This window comes from Oryx dammah, unplaced genomic scaffold (genome assembly GCF_014754425.2).
Source record: "Oryx dammah isolate SB20612 unplaced genomic scaffold, SCBI_Odam_1.1 HiC_scaffold_8, whole genome shotgun sequence".
In the NCBI taxonomy this organism is placed as follows: Eukaryota; Metazoa; Chordata; class Mammalia; order Artiodactyla; family Bovidae; genus Oryx; species Oryx dammah.
Window position 1 is genome coordinate 58,115,575 of NW_024070192.1, and position 22,870 is coordinate 58,138,444.

The 22,870-nt window shown below is 39.6% G+C and overlaps 1 protein-coding gene across 1 annotated transcript; it reads right to left on the reverse strand.

Moving 5' to 3' along the window:
* Positions 1–684: 684 nt before the first annotated feature.
* Positions 685–2,730, reverse strand: KIF2B (kinesin family member 2B). Its single transcript, XM_040244301.1, has one exon. It carries the CDS (start codon positions 2,728–2,730, stop codon positions 685–687), a length of 2,046 nt encoding a protein of 681 aa, XP_040100235.1.
* Between the last annotated feature and the right edge of the window lie 20,140 nt (positions 2,731–22,870).

Here is a 22,870-nt window from a genome sequence, read left to right on the forward strand (position 1 = left end):
CAGATTCTCCAGGGAAGAACACTGGAGTGGGTTGCCATTTCCTTCTCCAACGCATGAAAGTGAAAAGTGAAAGTAAAGTTGCTCAGTCGTGTCTGACTCTAAGGGACCCCATGGACTGCAGTCCATCAGGCTCCTCCATCCACGGGATTTTCCAGGCAAGAGTACTGGAGTGGGTTGCTATTGCCTTCTCCTTCTCAATCCCAGTACTACTGATATTTTCAATAGGATAATTATTTGTTATATATTTGATTTGATATATATTTGATTTGTTATATATTTGATTTTATATATATTATTTGATAATAATTTAACAGGATAATTATTTGAAGGTTATTCTGTATACTGTAGGATGTTTAACAGCATCTGTGGCCTTCTACTAGTATCATTCTGTATTCTAGTATTCTAGTGATATTATAGTACCACCACTCTTCTCATACCCAATTCTGACAAATAAAAATGCTTCCTGACATTGCCAATTGTCTCTAGGGAGTAAAATGGTTCCAGGTCACAAATCACTGTCCTACAGAATAATAATAAATTACAGAAATACAGAAGAAAAAAAAAGAGGACATTTCTCACAGCCATATTTAAAGAGGTTTTAAACCTTCCAGGAGGATCTTTCTATCCAGATCATTTGGACAATTTTCCTTTATAAGAAACTTAGAAACTGCAGCACTGTATTCATCATTTCAGATCTGATCTCTCACCATTGACTTCACCATGCCTGCTCTCCTTTTGAAGGTCAGCTTGTAATAATTTCAGTTTCCTTTGAATCTCAGTCAGAATATCTATTTTCTTTTCCAAAATGGACAATAACTGGGCAATGCAAAAGTCAACATCACAGTTTACCCCATCAGATGTCTCCTGGATTTTATTATCTGGCAATTGGCTTGCTTCCTTCCAGGAAATTGTCGTATCCATTAATGGAGAGGATAGCGCTTTGATTTCTTCAGCCTCTTCCTCCTCTTCACTCTGTAGGCAAGGTATTCTAATAAATTCTTCCCCCTGAAGGGACATTTCTGAATTTCTAATGTGATTTTCCAACACTCTTGGCATTTCATGTTCAGCAGGATAAAGACAACGATGGCGAGGCCTTAAATTTAGAGTTATTTCTTTTACTCTATTTGCATATCTTAAAGTGTTGAGGGTATTTTCACAAGAGGCCATCCCTGGAGAGATAGTAGCAATCATGCAAGTGGAGGAGTTTTGGCCTATAAAGGAGTCCCGGAGCACCTGTGTGAGCTTGCTGGCTCTGAATGGGGTATGAGACTTGTTCTGACCCAAAGCTCGGATGCATTCTTTGAGTGCCAGGAGACTCTTATTAATCTCTGCTCCTTCCAGCTGTCTTTTCCGGTTGGCCTTGGCAGTATCTGCTCCTCTTTCATTCCCAGCTAAGTCAACAAGGGAAAACTTGCCATGCAGTTTCCCTCGAGACTTTAAAATGATCTGGAACACTGCGTGGCTCCTGGAAGAGTGGGCATTGACTGATGTCTGTCCTGAAGTCCGGCAACTGTTCCCTAGTTCCACGAGGTTCAGCATGTCCTCCACACAGCACACCTCCTGCTCCTGCAGCCCGACTACCTGGATTTGTTGATTGCCATCCTCAAGGACTTGCAGTTTCTTCTTCCAGTTCAACAAGTCATACACCTTTCCCCCATAAATCTCAAAAAACGTCCCATAGACTTTGAGGTCCAGCTTTTCATAAGCGGAAGTTTTCAGTAAGAGGAAAACATCCTGCACCACCATGGCATAAATGCCTTTAGAACAATCTTGGTCCCTTCCCGAAAAGCCTCCGCCCATAGTGTGCGTTTTCCCGCTGCCTGTCTGTCCATAGGCAAAGCACGTGGCCATGCCATGGCGGAAGATGGACTCAACCAACGGCTGGGCAGTAAACTGATACACCAACTCGTTGGAGGCGGTGTCGTCGAAGGCGTGGTCGAAGCAAAAGGTCTGGTTCTCTAGGTAGCGAGTGAGGTCCACCTTCTGCTTGGACTCGTGCACCATGACCACGTTGTCCGAGGGGATGGTGACGATATCTAGGTCCTCCCGCGTGGCCTCCTGCTGGTTAAGAGGCCGCTTCCTCACACAGACGCAGATGCGGCGGCCATCCCGTGGCTCGGGGCCGAAAATCCGGCCCCCGCGCAGGCGCCGGCGGCACTCTTCGATCAGGCGCCGGATCTCGTAGTGGGCGTTTCCGGTGTCAGCTTCCCGGGCGCGCTGGGCGCGAATCTCGCGCTGCAGCTGTCGGCGCCTCTCGCGCTGCTTCTGCAGTTTTTCAATTTCTCGTAGGCAGGCAGATTTCCGCTGCGTCACCAGGCAAGGGCTGCTGGGAACTCTCACGGCCAGGCTGTCCCCCGAGGGCGTTTCGTTTCTCTGGGGGATCTTCCCAGCCCACCGCGCTGTGCGCTGGTCCCCGATAAAAGAAGGGGGCGCCAGAGACACGGAGCGCGAAGCCCTGCCCTGCGCGGGCCCAGCCAAGGCCAGAGCTGGATTCAACAGGAATATGGTCTCTAGAGCAACTTTTTTGCCTTTTTTGACTCCATTTTCAGCCCACTCTACCGTTACCCAAGCGTTGTCCCGTTTGACCTCTGTGACCACTGCGAGATGGATTCTCCCGTCGGTGCGCTGGATCGCTACGCTGATGCCCGCTTGGAGGTGCCCGAAGTGCGGCTTCACAGGCGTCAAGGACGAGAGGCGCGGGGTGACAGGGAGGAATAACTGGCTGGCCATAGCGCGTGATGGCGGTGTCGGGGCTCGCCCCCGGCCTTGGGGTTGGAGCAGCAGGACCGGAGCCCAGATCTGTCTGAAGCTCGCAGAGTACTGAGTGCGCGCCTGCTTTGCACCTGCCTTTGTGAGCACTAGGCCTTGTCCTGGAGCCATTTGCGTCACAAAGGGATGTGGAGAAAAGGCAGCCGAGCCAGGGGCATCTAGTGGAGAGTGCCGGGGCCGTGGTGGGGGGGTGGAGTGGGGGGTGGGGCGGGGAATCACGTTGCTTCTGATGCTAAGTGCTCGGTGCAAGCAGGTGGAATAGAGAAATTGCCCTCTGTCACTGAAAGAAAGTGAAGTCGCTCAGTCGTGTCTTGACTCTTTGTGACCCCATGGACTGTAGCCTACCAGGCTCCTCCCTCCATGGGATTCTCCAGGCAAGAATACTGGAGTGGGTTGCCATTTCTTTCTCCAGGGGATCTTCCCGACCCAGGGATAGAACCCGGGTCTCCCACATTCCAGGCAGACGCTTTAACCTCTGAGCCACCAGGGAAGCCCTATGTCACTGAGACTATAGCAATAAGAATTGGGAGTGGGGTGTGTATTCCACGGACATTTGTGCCTAAGGTTCAAAAATATCCATTTTATCCTGCAGTCCACCTGCAATCTCAAAGCTAACTGCTTTGAGTTTGAGATCCAGTGAATGTTACCTTAAACTTCACAACCTTCCAGTGAACAGTGGGAACAAGGAAAGTAGAGCTGCTTGTAAATTACAGGCTTCAAGGAGAGGATCCCAGACAGATTTCCTCAGACTTGGCATCTTTCTTCTGTCCCTCCCCTGCTTCACAACTTAACAATCACAACTTAAAGTTCCTTTTTAATGGGATTTCTCATTACAAAATCAAAATGAGTTGACTGGAATGGGTTCTTGTGGTAATTTGCTAATATGAAACTTCCTTTGGTGCAGCATCTGGGTTTACAAATGTAAGATGTTTATCACATTCTAAGTGGTTCTGACAGCTATAAACTGAGTTGTACTCATTGCAGTCACCACTATTTTTTTGATTATTTCAGTGACTAACTTTCCAAACTCCTTCAGTAATTACACTTCTGGCCTCATTATCCATAATTTGGAAAGGAGTGGTGTTTAGTGGAAAGAGATAATTCATCTTATACCCACTCCTTACCCTACAGTGTATGTATTTCCTTCAGGAGTTGTAGGTGGGCCGAGGGGGGCTTGTGGAATGGGAGATGGGAAGGCAGCTAAAATGCTCAGAAGCAGTATATTCTGGCAAGGTTCCAATTTTTTTCTACAAAAAACAACAAAAATTTACATCAACTGCCAGAAAGGCCAAGAGGATTAAGGTGACACTTTGTGTAGAACTTTCTTTTCCCCCAAGTGCCACATTGCCTTTGGGGCCCTGCTTCAGGGGGTAGTTGCATGCACAGTTTCATAGTAGCATGAAGTGTCCTTACAACTCTCCCTGGGACCTAGTAACATATGGAAATAAGTTATTATAAACTGATATTTTTAAGTGGAAATGTTTTGAAAAGAAAATTTTTTGAAAAGAAGTTGCAGGGCAGTGGTATTGGATAAGTTGGGTAATTATCTCCCTTCAGGGAGATAGTGAATGTCAATGAAAGAATGGGAGAGAGGGCTTTACCTGGTCATGATTTTATGATTATTAGTTTTATTTGCCAAATTATCAATATATAAAGTTATGTTTAAATAATTTTTCTCTTTTTTTTAGTCTAAAGGGCTTTAGTGAAATGTTTTAATCTTTTTTAAATTAAATTATTATTTTTGGAAATATTACTGCTTTAGAGTGCTTAATAGTTGTTGTTTTTTTTTAATTTTTACCTTTGAAAAAGCTAGGCTTCTCTCAAAATTATGAAATCTAGAGCTTCTATCAGTTAGCTCTCTTTTTACAATTAAACCAGTAGATTTGCAGATGGCTAAGTCTGTGGGGAGGTGCACAAATCAGAGACTAAAGTTTATTTTGCTGTCAGGCATACCCATAAAGTTGTTTTTAGCTATTTCAGGACTTTTTCCCCTCAGTTCTCTTCTCTTTTAAATAGTTTCCTTAGGTATCTCATTTGTTACCACATTTAAAATTTTTTTTTTAAGTTGGAGATTCATATATATATATATATATATATATATAGAGAGAGAGAGAGAGAGAGAGAGTAGAAAGGAGAGAGACACACCTCTTAGGTGTTTTTAATTGCCCTTTGTCACTTTAGCATCTAACCGCTAACAGAAGCGTGAAATAGACCTTTGACTTCTTCCTCCTCTTCAGCCCATCCTAATTTGAAGTTAGGTGGTCCTTGCCCAGTCTCTAGAAGTCTTCTGTAACTGTGGCATTTTCTAGTTTCCCAGCCAATTATTGTATCTTCTTATTTCCATGGGCAATTTCATCCAGAGAGTAACTCAGCCTATTTCTCACATTGCCCCTAGAGTTAATTTAATTACTTGCTTACAGATGTTTTAGTAGCTCTCTATCATCTTAATCAATACAGTACACATTCCAGAAGAGGGAACATCGTGCACTATGCCATCTTGTATTACTTTTTCATCCTCAGACTTTCCCACTGTCCACAGGTAGTGTAAAGTTGAGCAATACTGAAGTTCTCGTTCTTCAAGCATGACATTTTCTTTCAAATTACTGATGTCTGGTCCAGTGGTTCTCAGTATTATAGTACATGAAACTCACCTACAGAGCCTGTTAGAACACAGATTGTTGGGCCCCACCCTAGAGGTTCTGATTCAGTGAGTCTGAAGTATGAAACTGAGAATTTGAATATCTGACAAGTTCTCAGGTGAAGCTGATACTACTTTGAGAAGTACTTTTTCTGTCCTCTGACTAAAATAGCCTCTCTATACCTCCTGGTTTCTTTGAAATCTCCAGTCTCTCTCTCTCTCTCTCTCTCTCACACACACACACGAAATGCTTACCATATTCTATTTCCTATGTCAAAGGAAACTTATTCTCAAGGAACTTTTTGTTCTATGTAGTAGCTAAGAAGCCCATGCCTAAACAAACAACTGATATAACAATGACTTCATTTGGAATCCTTAAAAGCCATAAGTATAGAGGTATAGCGAGAAGGCAATGGCAACCCACCACTACTCTTGCCTGGGAAATCCCATGGACAGAGGAGCCTGGTAGGCCTCAGTCCACGGGGTCGCGAAGTGTCGGACACGACTGAGCAACTTCACTTTCACTTTTCACTTTCATACATTGGAGAAGGAGATGGCAACACACTCCAATGTTCTTGCCTGGGGAATCCCAGGGACGGGAGCCTGATGGGCTGCCATCTATGGGGTCACACAGAGTCGGACACGACTGACGTCACAGCATAGAGGTATAGGGTAGTATGGGAGGCAGTAAGCACAGGAAATGAGTTTAGTATTTTCATTATTAATTGCAAGTATATTCCCCAGCTGGGATCTGCCAGAGTTACTTTATAGGAGGCAATGTTATTTCTAGTCTCATTTTAGATACAAACCTCCCAGGAGAAATGCATCAAATAAGTGCCTTTCTTGCATGGTTTTAATGGACATCTAGCAGCTGTTCTGAGTGTTTGATCACCTTGGTGGTCTGTACTTTTCCAGTAGATGGATGCAATCTGAGTTTAATTTAGTTCTTCAGAGGAGCACAGTAGAATCTCTCAAATCTTTTTTAAAAAATGGGGTTCATCATTTCCAATTTAAAAGTTCTTATTTTTCTCTTTGAAGAGTGGCTAGATACCTTACTAAGTGTATGCCTTTAGAAAACAGGGCGGAGGGGGGGGGAATTAACTTAAAATGGGAATAGTATTTTACCATTGCAGCTATTATCTCTGCCCTATGACATTTCAACATCTTTTGCATGCACTACACTTAACCAGAACAGATAAGTCCACATTTTTTCTTACCCTTTCACTGATTTAATAGGCAAGAATTGTTTCTATGACAACATCAACTCTGAGCTATCTTTTCCTAGCTTATTAAATAGCACTGCTTACCTGGAAATGTTTACATGATTCCTCTATTTATCTGTTGATTGTAGAAGTTAGTCTATGAAGTTAACCAAGATGGTAAGACTAACAATTATCATTGTCTCATTTTAAATCCATTTGTGTTGATCATCTTGCAGCTTTCAATTTGATTTAGGATGCTGAGGGAGGAAGCTTGGGTTTTGTTGATGGTCTGTATATCAGTGCTGCTGCTTTGTAACTCACACTGTAACTACAGAAATCATGCTATTCATGAGAACAGTAGATGCCTTTGGAGTTCAGCTGCACCTCTTTAACTTGAATGTCATGTGCTACATTTCTTGCCTTCAGAGTCTTCTTTAGATTATTTACTCTGCTATGGAACAAAAATAAGCAAACAAAAAAATTATAGTTTTGTGAGAAATAATTGTAGGAAATTGGATATTTGTCTTAGAAAAAGTTTGGGAGACACAGTTATCTATGTTTAAAAGGCTACCCTATAGAAGAGGAATATAATTTGTTCTACTTGATTTAATGCATGTGAATGTTCAATAATTCAAGTGCTAAACCATCAAGACTCAACTTAGCATCACTTGTGAAACCATGTTCAAGCTCCTCTGTCCTTATTTTTTGAAGTAAAATGCAGACTCAAGAGGATGGGGAGGGAGGTAGGAGGGGGGTTCAGGATTGGGGACACGTGTACACCCATGGTGGATTCATGTTGATGTATGGCAAAACCAATACAATATTGTAAAGTTAAAAAAAAAAAAAAAAGCTTAAAAAATGTGAATGATTGGGAAAGGTGAAGATGTAGAAACAAAGAACAGCTTTTGGGCTGCAGAGCTGGTAACAAGTTAGACTATAATTCTGCTACATAGCAGAATCATCAAACTCACAGTTCCCTGAAAGATACATATAGATTCCTGACACACATTCGTAAATTGTTTTTACAGGAAGCAGACCCCTTCCAGAGGAAAACTGCTGACTGCAAGAACATAAACCCTAGACTAGTTGAAACCAAAAGGTTGATAGTGCTTGAAACTTCACCTTGATGCCAACCAATCCCTGAATTGTCCCTGAGCTGATCACACCTTGCTCCTTGAACACTGTCAAACTCCTCACTAGCATCTCCAGGGTGGGTCACATTAGCCCACTATGGCCCCCTTTGCCTGCAAAGCAATTTAAAGCTAGTTTTTTTTTTTTTCACTTTACCGCAAACTGCCTCCTCCTTTATACTTGGCACTGGTGAACAGAGGCCAAGTTTCAGCAACACTTGCTTTGTTTTTTGTTTATATATATATATATATATATATATACTTATCAAATCTGTTACAATATTGCTTTTGTTTATGTTTCTTTTCTTGTTTTTTTTGGTCCCAGAGGCATGTGGGAGGTTAGGTCCCTGACCAGGGATCAAACCTGGCAACTCTGAATTGGAAGGTGAAGTCTTAACCACTGGACCACCAGGGAAGTCCCAGAAACACTTATCTTGAAAAACATATCTTGACATCTATTTCTCTTCTTCCTCTACATTAGTTGCAGCAAGGTGAGTTACCTTCCTCTCAGTTCCCACCTTAATTTCATACTTATTTTGACATTACATAACCATTTTTGATTAAAAGTATCTGCCTCAGCCTTTCTAGGTAAATAATTAAGGGCCTTGAGAGAAGAGAAGAATGCAGTTTATTTGTGTTTTTATGCCTAGTATTTAAAGTATGGACTTAACCAGTTTCCTGGAATTATAAAAACTAGCACAGTAGATGGATATTTCAGAGAGACATCAAGTCAGATAAAGGAAGGACCTCATTCAATCAATGGAGAAGGCAATGGCACCCCACTCCAGTACTCTTGCCTGGAAAACCCCATGGACGGAGGATTTTGGTAGGCTGCAGTCCATGAGGTTGCTAAGAGTCAGACACCATTGAGCGACTTCACTTTCACTTTTCACTTTCATGCATTGGTAAAGGAAATGGTAACCCACTCCAGTGTTCTTGCCTGGAGAATCCCAGGGACGGGGGAGCCTGGTAGGAGGCCGTCTATGGGGTCGCACAGAGTCGGACACGACTGAAGCAACTTAGCAGCAGCAGTAGCAGCATTCAATCAGATAAATATTCAACAAACGTTAATGACTGCCTCCTAAATGTCAAGGTCTGAACTAAGTGCTGGATGTGAAACAGTAAAGAAAGTAGCCCTAGAATCTGCCCTCATGCAGCTTACAGCCTTGTTTTTAGAGGCATATATTTACAAATGGGGCTTTCTAGGTGGCACAGCAGTAAAGAACCCACCAGCAAATGCAGGAGGCACATGAGACGCGGGTTCAATCCCTGGGTCAGGTAGAGCCCCTGGAGTAGGATATGGCAACCACTCTAGTATTCTTGCATGGAAAATTACATGGACAGAGGAGTCTGGTGGGCTATCACAGGGTCACAAAGAGTCAGACATGACTGAGCACACATACCTAACTCGTACATGCATGTTAAGTCGCTTCAGTCATGTCAAACTCTTTGAAACCCTATGGGCCATAGCTCATCGGGCTCCTCTGTCCATGGGACTCTCCGGGAAAGAATACATGGAGTGGGTTGCCATGCCCTCCTCCAAGGGATCTTCCTGACACAGGGATTGAACCCATTTCTCTTAAGTCTCCTGCATTGGGAGGTGGGTTCTTTACTACTAGTGCTACCTAGCAAGCCCCTGCCACCACCCCCCACCCCCCCACACACATATCAACAGGCAACTACACATAAGTGTCTATAATACATGTATATATAATATTAATGACATTCTAATAACTACAGCAATTACAGCTGCTTTAGAGTCAAGGTCCTATTCTATTCTAAGGTATATTAAAGCAGAGATTAATCATAAATGACAACTTGTTAGGAAGGATAGCACAGACCATGTTTAAATAACAGATCCAAGTGTTGGACTAAATTTGTGTTCTCAAACCTGGCTATATATCAGAATTATCTGGTAATCTTGTACAAAGTACAGATTTCCTGGCTCCATCCTGACCTGCTGAATCAATCTCTAGTGGCCAGAGCCTGGGAATCTATATTGCTTAAAAACACCCCAGGTAATTCTTCTGTTACCGTGCATCCAGGAGCATTGGACTGAATGCCCTGTAGGTCTCTTTCTATTCAGAGATTTTATGAACCTGTGGTTCTGTGAATAAAAAGATGAATGATCCTTTAATACATCTGTGGCCATTGAAATTTCATTTTTAGTGTTTTGAACATTTGAAGATACTGCTGCTTCAGTAAATATGACACAATGCAGTTTTACAGGGAAAGCTACTTTTAGGTATCTGCAAAAGGTTTACTGCAAAATCTGATCTTTGGTATTATTATCTAACAACATGAGGTAATATTGCATGATATCAAAGCCTCATATCATTAAGGGGAAATTACATACATATAATTTATCCCTTCCATAGTGCTTTAGAATAACACCTTGTACATAGTAGATACTTAATAAATCAAACTATTGGATACATGAGGGAAATATATATGTTTCAGAGTACTCATGATTTTTTATTTCTTTAGTCTATTTGCTAAATATATAAGGTGAATGATCTACCAAGACTGAAAACCCTTAGGTTTGTGCCATGTCTCAGTATAATCTCTGTAGCTGAGAGTATAAGCACTACTTAACATTGTTGGAGCCTAGTATCCACCTCTCAGAGTAATGTATATTTACTATTTTGCAACAATTTTTATATTCTTATCTGGAAATACAAAGCAAGAACACTAAAATTCTAAGGAATAGTACATGATGTCAAAATAAACAGTTGTTTCCAGAAGAAGAGTATTTTCTTTAAACAATTGGTTGACTTAATAGAGATAACCAGTTGATTAATTTATATTTCAAGGACATGTTGTTGTTGATCAGTTGCTCAGTTGTGACCAACTGTTTGTGACTCCTTGGACTCCAGCATGCCAGGCCTCCCAGTCCATCACCATCTCCCAGAGCTTACTCAAATTCAAGTTCATTTTCCTGCCTTCAATCTTTCCCAGCATCATGGTCTTTTCTAATGAGTCAGTTCTTTGCATCAAGTGGCCAAAGTATTAGAGCTTCACCTTCAGCATCAGTCCTTCCAATGAACACTCAGGACTGATTTCCTTTATGATGGATTGGTTGGATCTCCTTGCAGTTCAAAGGACTCTCAAGAGTCTTCTCCAACACCACACTTCAAAAGCATCAATTCTTCAATGCTCAGTTTTCTTTATAGTCCAACTCACATCCATACATGACTACTGGAAAGACACTACATGTGTTAGTGTTGTATAAGCTGTTAATTTTCAGAAATTATTGGGAAACCTCTGGTAATAACTATTTGCTATTAGTGAATATATGGTTTGGTAAATAAGAGATATTTCTTATTATAGGAAATTATAAGGAAATATGGGGTGAGATTAGGTGCTAAAATCAGCACTTTGCAAATTCTTATTAAATAAATGAATTATTGAATAAAGGAAGAAAGAAATGATTGTCAAATTATTTCCCAAATCTCAATAAGGATTCTCTAGCCAGAGTGAACTTAAATCTAATTCATATCATCTTATGATACATTTAAAAAGTATTCAGTGCTTTCCATTTTGCTGCTTAAAAACTCACCTTTTATTCAAGCATTCAACACCCTGTGTAATTTGTCCTTTGCCATTTTTTCCCTTGTTATCTTATGTCATTCTTCCTCCATTAGTGTTCTGACACATCCAACTTTTTCCTAATTCAAGAACTTTTCATACCTTGCTCTACTGGGGACTGGCTCCTTTCTAATCTGGTCCTTACACTTAATGGCTCTGTGACTCTGTCTCTTTTGGGCTTGAATTCTGCTCCACTGCTTCCTAGTTCTGTGACCATGAACAAATCATTCAATCTCTCTATGCCTCAGGTTTATCCATCTATAAAAGTTAGCAGTAGTATCCACCTCAAAGGAGTGTATAAGGAATGCATACAAATTATTGAAAAACGTGCTTAGAATGGTCCCTGCCACACACTAAAAACTTGGTAAATGTTGCTTTTTCTTACCATATTTTGTAATTACTATATTTATTTGCTTATTTATTGCTTATTTTTCTCTTTATGCTATTAGACTGTCATTGTGTAAAGAAGAGGACCAAGAAGCCGTAGCTTTAATATGAAGAGCCTTAGACCCAGAGTAAAAGATCTAGGTTGTCAGCTTAGGCATTGAAACTTGTTTGATCTTGAGCATGAAACATCACTTTTCTGAAATTCCATTTCCTCATTTGCAAAAAGAAAGGAAGAGATTGGATCAAATATGTCCATTCTTCTCTGACCATTAAGTAAGAATATTTCTAATTTTGAAATAGTTAAGCCTCATTCCAAAAGTGATATAAGTATTTCTACTTTATAAAATATTCTTGAAAATGAATTTTGGTCTATCTGGTAAATAATGAGAATTCTTTGCTGAATTATGATATAAAAACAATGACTAAAGGTTGTTTGAGAAAGTACATAGATAAAAAGAATACCTTCAGATGCCCAGTCACACTTAAAGGATAATGGAGGAAGAATTTATGGTGTGATAAAATAAAACCCTCTTTAAAAAACAAAGAGTTTGATTTAAACTTGGATTTGGGCCCCCTTGGTCCATTTTTGTTTCACCAAGGTGAATGTGCATATACAAGGACAATGATTAGATCTGTTACTTTAATGATTATTTTAAAAAGATTCCTACAAGATTTTTCTTGTCTCCGAGAATAATGACAAATGTAATTCACTTCTGTATCTGATAAAATGCTCAGTGGTAAACTGGAACCAGGAGATAGATGATAGTAGCTTCATTAAAGAAAGAGAACCAGACACATAGAGAGAAAAAAAAAAATATGGCTCTAATGTACTAAGCACTTTACATCTTACAAAGTTTTGCTTTGAAAGTCATTTAACCTCCTCTCCTAGTTCTTCTCCTACTTCCTGATTTCCTTATTAATAATTAACTCTGTTCTATCAATTCTACTTCCATGGAAACCTCTTGAATCATATATTACCATTACTTCTGTCGCTGTCTTAATTTGGGCTACCATTGTCTCTTATATAACTGACAACAGCCTTCTGATTTGTTCCTCTTCTTCCAGGCTTATCTCTGATCCAGCCAGTTCTGTGCACTAAGTCACTCTAGTGTTAGACACTGAGTCGTGTCTGATTCTTTGCAACCCCACAGACTGGAGCACACCAGGCTCCTCTGTCCATGGGATTCTTCAGACAAGAACACTGGAGTGGGTTGCCATGCCCTCCTCCAGGGGATCTTCCTGAGCCAGGGATCAAACCCAGGTCTCCCACATTTCAGGCAGACTCTTAACATCTAAATTACCAGGGAAGCCCCAAAGTCTTTTCTAAACTACACATCTGAGGCATTTTCTTGTCTTCCACAAAGTCCCATTGCCGATGCCTTTCAAAGCACTCGTGCCTCCATCCTTTCCTTTCTAGTCCTCATACCACGTGTCCCACTCTGCTCCTGCTCCAAGATGTGCTAGACCCAGACACACTGGGGCATCATAGTGAGCATCCCATGCATCAGGTCAGGTGGACAGACGGTAGGTTCAGTAGTGATTGGTTTCTGATCTGGAGGTTTAAATACAATACGCAAGTGGATTAGTATGGTGTGTGAGCCATAGAAAGCTCTCTAAAAAGGCTGATCATTGTATTTGCTTCAGTGTCCCCTCTACATAGAATTCCATACCTCCCTTATCTCTTCCTCTCCCCTGTTTCTCTTGATCATCTCCTTTGTGTGCTTCAGGTATTTCATAACACACATGTTATTTTATCTAAGAGTGTGTCCCTTAGTTCTTAAGATTGCAGTGATAATTCTCCTATGTATATCATTTTCTCTGTTGAAGCCCTATCTTAAATGTGCCCCTTGCATATTTTCTACAATGCAAAATAAACTTCTTGAGTGTAGTGACTTCATTTTTTAACTATATTATCTCTAGTATATCATTTTGGATTTTGTAGCCACTTCTTTCTCCAGGGGATCTTCCCAACCCAGGGATCAAACCCAAGTTTGCAGGCAGGTCCTTTACCATCTAGGCCACCAGAGAAGCTCAAATATTTGTGAATGGAAATGAGTAAAACTAATGATAGATACTATTATGTGCCAGACCCTGCGATAAGCTTGTAACTAATGATTTACATATACATATATGTCTGTAAAATATATAAATATTTTATATAAAACTTTTTCTATACCATATATGGACAGAGGAGCCTGGAAGGCTACAGTCCATGGGGTCACAAAGAGTCAGACAGAACTGAGTGACTAACACATATTATATATATATATGTATATATATGTGTGTATTTAAATATATATTTAAACATTTTTTAAACAATTTTATAATTCTCTGATGCATTACTATCTTCACTTACCTGATAAGAAATGTAAGGCTCCAAGACAATAATTCTTCTCTGCTTGTAGAGGCTGGAATTTGAGCTTACATACAACTCTAAATTTGCCACATCACGTCTCCAGTTTATGGCAAAGTGTTATAGTGAAAGAAACTTCTATTAAGAAAAGGAATGGAAGAAAATAGAACATAGTATACTCTGACACATTTGGAAGATGACTAATAGGATGATATTTACTGCGGTCTTGTCGCAGTTTAGTCGCTAAGTCAGGTCTGACTCTTACAACCCCACAGACTGTAGCCCATCAGGCTCCTCTGCCCATGGGATTTCCCAGGCAAGAACGCTGGAGTGGGTTGCCATTGCTTCTCCAGGGAATCTTCATTATTGTTCAAAATGGTGGGTAACTGGTATTTTTAATTCATAGAAACGAAAGGTAATAATAAGTAGGACTTGTGGTAACTCCCTTTGGGTCCTGTGGCTCTGAGATGGGATCTGGCATGGCAGCTTTCTCTATGTGATCTTCCTCTTCGTGCACCTCCACGGGGCCCATGGATTTTAGTTTTCCCTTCCTTACTTGTAGCTAATGTGTTTTTATGTGTACTCTCACAGAGACTGTACTGGCGTCTCTGAGCGAAATTCTGCTGAAAAACATATGCCCTGGTATGGGAAGTGTGTTATTTGACTGGGGAGCTATCTCATTCATCTGAAAGAAAACTGACTTTTTTGCTGAATGTAGCCAGCTCTCATTCGGAACTTTGATTCCATGTAAAGGTAAGGTTGCAAGACCTCCCCTGTCTTTACCTAGATTTTGATCATTCTCCCTTTTGAATTTGTAAACAAAACCTTCTCTCTAGGCCTGAAAATTCTTACAGTGAGTCTTACAGCCAAGAGAAAGTGATTTTTTCAAAGTGTGGAGAAAAATTGGCCAGGTTTGAGTGTTTTGAATTTAAAGTGGCAACTGTGTGCCAAAATCATGAAAAACACACACATCTCCCTTGCTTGTACTCATTTGCACATAAATTACAGATTGTATGGCTGTGAATCAGTTGTACAAACAGAAATAAGGCACAGCTTCTCTGGCACTTTGTGCATGGGGGTTGTTGCTCATTTTACAATGGCTAGATTTTATACAGAAGGATTTCCCTTCACATTTCGTGACTTTTCTACAGCATTTTACACATCAAAACACATTATCATTTTGAAGCCCTTTCATATCACCACTAATAATAGTTCTTTGTTTCTTACACCAGAAGTTCAAGCTCCTATTTAATGAGAGTCCACAAACTGGTTGATTATATATCAAGGTAAAAAGACAGAATGATTTCAGTTTTGACACATGGTCTTTTCACTAATAAAGTAAAACCCATAACAGTCTTTGGCAAACCATTGTCAAGACATCTCAAAACAAATTTTATGAAACAAACCAAATCGTCCTTTTTTGTGTGTACTCTATGTTTGCATAGTGCTTTCAGCTCACAAATTCAGTTGCTTTTATTAGCTCTAATTTAATAATTTGGATTAGATTAATAATTTTGAATGTCTGCTTTTTAGTAATCATTGAACTAGGCTTATGCAGTCTTCACTACAATTATAAGAAACAGGCTGTATTATTTCTTGTTCTATGAAGAGGTAACTGAGGTCCAGAGAAGTTCAATTATATGATCCAAATCACACACAGCTAATCAATGTTACAAACAATTTTATTCAGAATTTAACACCTGTTTTTTTGGCATTTTACTTTATTCTACAACTAGACATAACTCCTTTAGGAATTAATGCCAGTCTTAGCTACAGCTAAATTATTTAGTAACACTGAAAAAAAAATTACTCTTAAGTAGATTTAAGAATTTCCCTAAACAAGGCATTTGAAAAATTTCCAAATTATTTCTAACTGCTATATATTGAGCAATAAAATAAATCACTGTTTTGTATGTGTGTCTTTGTGATTGTGGACCTACTCAGAAAAATCATTTCATACATAATGCAAGGTAATAAGCTTCAGCTTGTAATGGCTACAAAACTTTGCCCACATGGAAACAGAATTGGAAATCCATTACTAGCAATGTATCCTTCAAATGCAATTCAAATTTGACAAACATTAAACAATTTGGACATGCACTGCAACCAATGTTTCCTCTGAGTGCTTTTTAGGTGTCTCATCATCTTGCTATTATTCTAAAATGCTAACAAGATTTAATTATTTCCTTCAGGTAAATCACAGTGGATTGAAATGACATACAGGTGGAACCGTTGCCCATTTTCTTGGGGGGAAGATAATGTGAGGTCCATATTGACATGCCTTTTTTTTTTAATGCTGGTTCTCTTGAAATTCCATTTTTGTGACTACTAAAATTGTATTGCCATTTGATTATAATTTCAAATAAAATTGGTATTTTTTTCTCTATAAAATAAGCACATTCTCACTCTCTTATAAAAACATGAAATATAATTGCACAGTGGCTCTGTTTCCTTGGATAGGAAACAAAATATTTTGTAGATATGAAAGGATTTGAGGAAATTTCTTTTGCCAAGAAACATCTTACCTAACTAAGTAAAGCACCCTGCTCACTAGAGTAGTTTTAAGCTCTTTAAAAGGCAATCTTTGGGAGAGTCTAAACATATCTGTTTTTGACGTCTTCTCAAGTCTTCTCTCAGAGAAGGCAATGGCATCCCACTCCAGTGGGGATTTTCCTCTTGCCTGGAAAAATCCCATGGATGGAGGAGCCTGGTAGGCTGCAGTCCAGGGGGTCGCGAAGAGTTGGGCACTACTGAGCGACTTCACTTTCATTTTCCACTTTCATGCATTGGAGAAGGAAATGGCAACCCACTCCAGTGTTCTTGCCTGGAGAATCCCAGGGACAGAGGAGCCTGATGGGCTGCCATCTATGGGGTTGCACAGAGTCGGACACGACTGAAGCGACTTAGCAGCAGCAGCAGCAGCAGGTCTTCTCTTGCTGGGTTAGAGGAGAAGAAGTTCTTAGAATCCATAATTTTTTTCTTAGGAAAAAAGATTCTATGATTAATCCACTTTTACCTTTGAAATGCACAGCGAGGGGCCTTAGTTTTTACCACTGTTACCACAGTAAGATGAAAAAAATTTGACCTGTGTACAGGGCATAAGTAGGGAAATTTAAGCAAAAGACTGCAATGTAACACCTTCTCAAAAGGATCCACCTCTTAACCACATTTACCTCTGTTTGATGAAAACAGTTTTTCCCTTCCTCATTATTTCTCTGTAAAGCTTTCCACCTTCTAGATTTTGCCAGTTACTTCCTTGAGATGTTGTTTAATATCTTCTTTTGCCCCTTTATTTGCTGTAGATTGGTCATTTGATGTAGAGGCTGAGTTAGAGTACTTCCCTGGTGGCTCAGATGGTACAGACTTTGCCTGCAATGCAAGAGACGCAGGATTGACCCCTGGGTTGAGAAAATTTCTCTGGAGAAAGAAATGTCAACCTACTGCAATATTCTTGCCTAGAGAATACCATGGGCAGAGAAGCCTGGTGGCCTAAGGTCCATGCAGTTGCAAAGAGACACCAAAGGACACTACTGAGCGACTGACACTTTCACTTTTTAGAATGTGTCAGAGGTTGTGTTACCTACTTTTTATTTTATCACATCAGGAGACACATATCTGGTTGTCTCTCTCTATTAGAGATGTTATAGTGGATTCTGTTCTTAAAAATAGCAAATAAAGTTCCCTAGCATCCTCTAAAGGCAGCTAATGAGATTTCTTTCTTTTTAAGTGTTATGTACTCATGAATTTCATCATTAAAAATGTACATCAAACACTATTTGATGTATTTTCATGAATTGATTATGTTAATCTTTTTGATGTTCATACTATCTACTCTTAAAACATTGTTTCTATTTAAGTTCAGTATTGATAAGCCTCTTAAATCATAGAACTTGGACTCTTCACTTTTATTTTTCTAGGGGAGCTACTTTTCCTTTCTCTAAAACTTAGAAATTACTGTTAGGGTTGAGAGAGACAGGAAAATTGCTGACAGTAAAATTCCTTAATGGAATGAGTCAAAGGCAGTGGTTGCTGATTGTTAGGAAACTCCTGAGGGTGGTGTGGTGTATTTGCACATATTTCAGAGACACATCATCTAAGATTTAGGAATCTTACAGTTCATGAAGTTCCATGGCAAGAGATCTCTGACATAAAGATGATATTCCAGTTAAGTGATCTTCAGTAAATGACAAATAAAAGATTAACTGCCTGGAGCATTAGTCTCACTAATTCAGTATTTATAATCATTCAAGTTATTAGCTTTTTAATTAACACTGAAAGATCTGAAAGAACCTAATTGTGTCCCATTCTAATTATATTAACAAATTACACACATGAAAATTAAAATTCTGTTTTTCTAATATTCTCTTTAAGAATGTGCAAATAGAGTTGATGTTTCCTTAATAAACGTCTCTCAACTGTTATTATGTTTCTAAACAGAATAGAAAAAAAAATGCAGTTAATAGTTCTCATTTAAGTATATTGCATCCAGTTGGGATTATGGAATTAAAACAAGCTTTACACAAGAGTATTAGAGATATACCACATCCATTTATTAATTCATTGTAATAATAATCTGCTCACTGAATTATTTAACACATCTTTTTATAAAGGGATTTGTGAATTTCTGTTTGAATGTGAGCAGATTAGATTGTTACATTTATTTGCTTTAAGACAAAAATCAACCAGAAGAGTTATTTCAGAAGCTATAGGATAAATCTGATAAGATGGAAAGTAAATACAAATCTGAAAAGTGTAAGTTTCTACATCTGACTGCTTGATTGCTCTCTTGGGTTCAGCTTTAATGAAGCTGGGTCAGGAATCTTATTGAGTAAAGCCTCTAATCCTGAAATCTTTCAGTTCTTTTGTTGAAACATAGATAGACTCTTATCTTAAGGTGTTTCTTTATAGTTAATTTTATACCTTCAGCATATAAGTTGCAATAAATCTAATGAATGGTAATAAATGTAATGGTAGTAAAATCTAATGAACATTTATTATAATAATCCAGCTATTGGATCAACTCCAGTAAGAAGTAAGGGTAGGTTTCTGTTATCGGAATACTTTGTTAGCTCTAGAGGATTTGCTTTGACATATGTCTATCTGGTCTGAAGAGAGGTGGCAGGATAATAGATGAAGTGTTAATGGTGTTGCCCAGCCACACCATACTTAAAAACTTTTCTTCTCTCCAACCCCATTTGAGATGATATAAGAATCCTGCACTTCTTCATGGTCAGCAAAAGCAGCAGTCATATAATTAGAGAAAAAAAAAAATTCAGAACCTTCATTCTCATGAAAGACAGAAACACTTCGGAAGAATCATTGTGGAAGTAGTCATCCTGAACTTTTCTTCAGCTACTTTCACAGTTTCAAGGTGTATTATTTTTTAAAATAAATTTATTTATTTATTTTTTCTGTGCTGGTTCCTCCTTGCTTCATGGGCTTTTCTCTAGCTGTGGAAAGTGGAGGTGAGTCTGTAGTTGCAGTACATGAGCTTCTCACTGCAGATCATGGATCCTAGGGAGCACGGTGTTCAGTAGTGGTAGCACATGGGCTCAGTAGTTGTAGCTACTCTAGAACACTGGCTCAACAGTTAGGGCTCATGGGCTTATTTGCTCCATGGCATGTAGGATTTTCCTGGATCAGAGATTGAACTGTGTCTCCTGCATTGGCAGACGGATTCTTTACCACTGGACTACCAGGTGGGGCTTTATCAAGCCCCAGTAAGGTGTATTAGTAGTCATAAGTTTTAATTCTTTGTTGCTGCACAACAAAATGATCTCCAAATTAATGGCCTAATACAACCAACTTATCATCAATCATAATTTCTCATTATTTTGTACATTGAGTATGTTTAGCTATATGTTTTATGTTTCATATGGAATTTATTTGAGTTGAAATTATGTAGGGATTTGGCTGGACTGAAACATTCACGATAGCTTATTTACATCATTGGTGCCCTGATGGACAGCCACAAGTCTAAGCCGAGCTAGGCTAGGGCACTAGGGTGGCTAGGTCGCTCTTTCTCTCTCTCAAGTGCACAGTTTCTCTCCAAGTAGCCTTAGGGCCTTTTCCCCTTTGTTCTTTCTCATTGTGCTTTTTGTTTATTTGCTTCATTTTATGTTTTCTTTTTCCCCCCAGCAAGTTAGTTGGCTTCTATCATGGCAACTCAAGGCTGCTAAGAGGATACAAGTAGAGAATTCTAGTCCTTCTTAAAGCTTAAACCCAACACGTTCACAAAACTTTTCTGTGTTCATGTACATATTCAGCATTGAAAGGGACTTCCACAAGGTCATGGATGTGATGAAAAGCACTGGGATTAACTTTGAAGAGCAGTTATCATGAAAATGGAAACCACCCTTAAAGGTATGGATCTCAGAACAGAAAAGATGTTGTTTAGTTGCTAAGTCATGTCTTTTGTGACCCCATGGACTGTAGTCCACCAGTCTTCTCTATCCATGGGATTTCCCAGGCAAGAATACTGAAGTAAGTTGCCATTTTTTTTTCTCCAGGGGATCTTCCTAACCCAGGGATCAAACCAGCATCTCCTGCTCGGCAGGCAGATTCTTGACCACTGAGCCATCTAGGAAGCCCAATAGAAAGAATATTGCATTCTTTTCCATGGTTGCCCTTGGAGCTGGCAGTCATCACACTGTTTCCAGTAAATTCACAGCCTGGGCATGTATAACCCGAATTTATGATTTTACTGGACAGATGGACCTGGGATGAAAGCCCAAATTTGACCTCAAAGGGAGTCACGGAACTAGAAGAGACTTGAAATCTTGGTTAAGGAATGCTGTATGCTGCATCTGACAAATAAGAATTTACACAGAGGAGTTCCTTATGCCTTTGCAGAAAATGCATAGGTTATAAATGCCCTTGAAAAACCCTATGTTCTATCATTCTCTGGAAGCAGAACTGTTCTTATCACTGGCAGTTGAGAAAATGATTTTCTATAACTTGATCTATAAGGTTAATCACATTTTTAGATAACATATTTTTTTCTATTTCAACATGCTGAAAATTGTAATCATTAAGACTGTTTTCCATAAAAATTCACTTATTCATTCAACAAATCCATGGAGAACTTAGGCACTGTTTTAGGAGACACAGCAAATGCAAGCTGATTCTGTTTTGTTTTTGTTTTTAATATATTTTTAATTGGAAGATAATCACCTTACAATACTGTGTTGGTTTCTGCCATACATCAACATGAATCAGTAATAGGCATACAGACGTTCTCTCCCTTTGAGCTTCCCTCCCACCTCCCCCACATCCTGCTTCTGTTTCGTTTTGTTTTTTTTATCTGACTGTGGCAGGTCTTAGTTGCATCATGTGAGATCTTCCACAGTAGAGTGTGGACTCTAGTTGCGATGCACAGGCTCAGTAGATACAGCACACAGGCTTACTGTGTGGCATGTGAGGTCTTAGTTCTCTCACCGGGGATCCTGTCCATGTCCCCTGCATTGCAAGGAGGATTCTTAACCACTGGACCTCCAGGGAAGTCCCCACTAGGCTTCTGTTCTGATATAAGTGACCCCATGGACTGTTTGCCCACCAGGCTCTTCTGTCCATGGAATTCACACACAGGAATACTGGAATGGGTGGCCATTTCCTTCTCCAGGGGATCTTCCCAACTCAGGGATTAAACCTGGGTCTCCTGCATTGCAGGCAGGTTCTTTACCATCTGAGCCCCCAGGGAAGCTATGTAAGAGATGAGACAGACAACAAAAAATAATATATAGTGTATGATTTGTGAAAATTAAAGGTGGAAAAAGTTATAGAGTGAGTGTGTGGGAGTAGCAATGGGGCAGTAGTGTATGCCTTGCTGGTAATATGGGGTCACGTGTAAACACTGAGGGGCCGTTGCAGGTTGTGGGAACAGCAAGTACAGAGATTCTAAGGTAGAGCACTTGTCAGCTTCCTTTTGGCATCATAAGACAACACTTAAAGCTGGGCTGGGATGAGTAAAGAGGAGAGAATAGAACAGAATTAGTTAAGAGAGTAAAGTAGCACATGGTTTGAGGATAAAGAGTCTGGCAGACTTTCTCAACTCTGCAAGAGAGCTATACCATACAAAATGAGTGACTGCTTTGGCCAATTATTTCTAGGATGGTACAGAGTTGGAATATTCAAGATGCATAAAAAATAAGTAAACTTATTTTATGCAGTGGATACCTTATAATACCTTAATTTGTTCAGGTATTCCCAGTTGAGAAATTTTGGCTTTTTAGACCATTACATGGTCTTGAATCTTACTATGAGTTATATGGAGAGAGGAGTGATGTTCTCTGATGCACATTTTAAGATCAATGTGGACGTTTGGTAGGGGAGAAAAATTTCCTAAGCATCTAGTCATGCATTTTAATACATCCTGTGAAGTGGAAGTTTTGTCCCACCTAAGTCCTCAATGTATCTCAAAATTTTAAAGAATGTTTCATTGAATATGGTTCTGTGAATGGGAATGAATTTAAAGAAACAAAATACTATTATAACTCTTGATCTAAATACTTTTAGGGTATGTATATAAGCCATAACAGGTGTTATATACTTATTTAATTATGAGACCAAAGATATTAGTCTTAACTACAACTCTTAGCTACAAATTTCACTCTTTCTTTCTTCAATAATTATTTATTTTGCCTGTGCTGGATCTTTTTTGTTTGTTGCACACAGGCTTCTAGTTGTGGCAAGTGAGAGTTAGTCTCTAGTTGAAGTGAGTGGGCTTCTCATTGCAGGGGCTTCTCTTCGTGCAGAATGGGCTCTAGGGCCCGTGGGCTTCAATAGTAATGGCATGGGGCTCTAG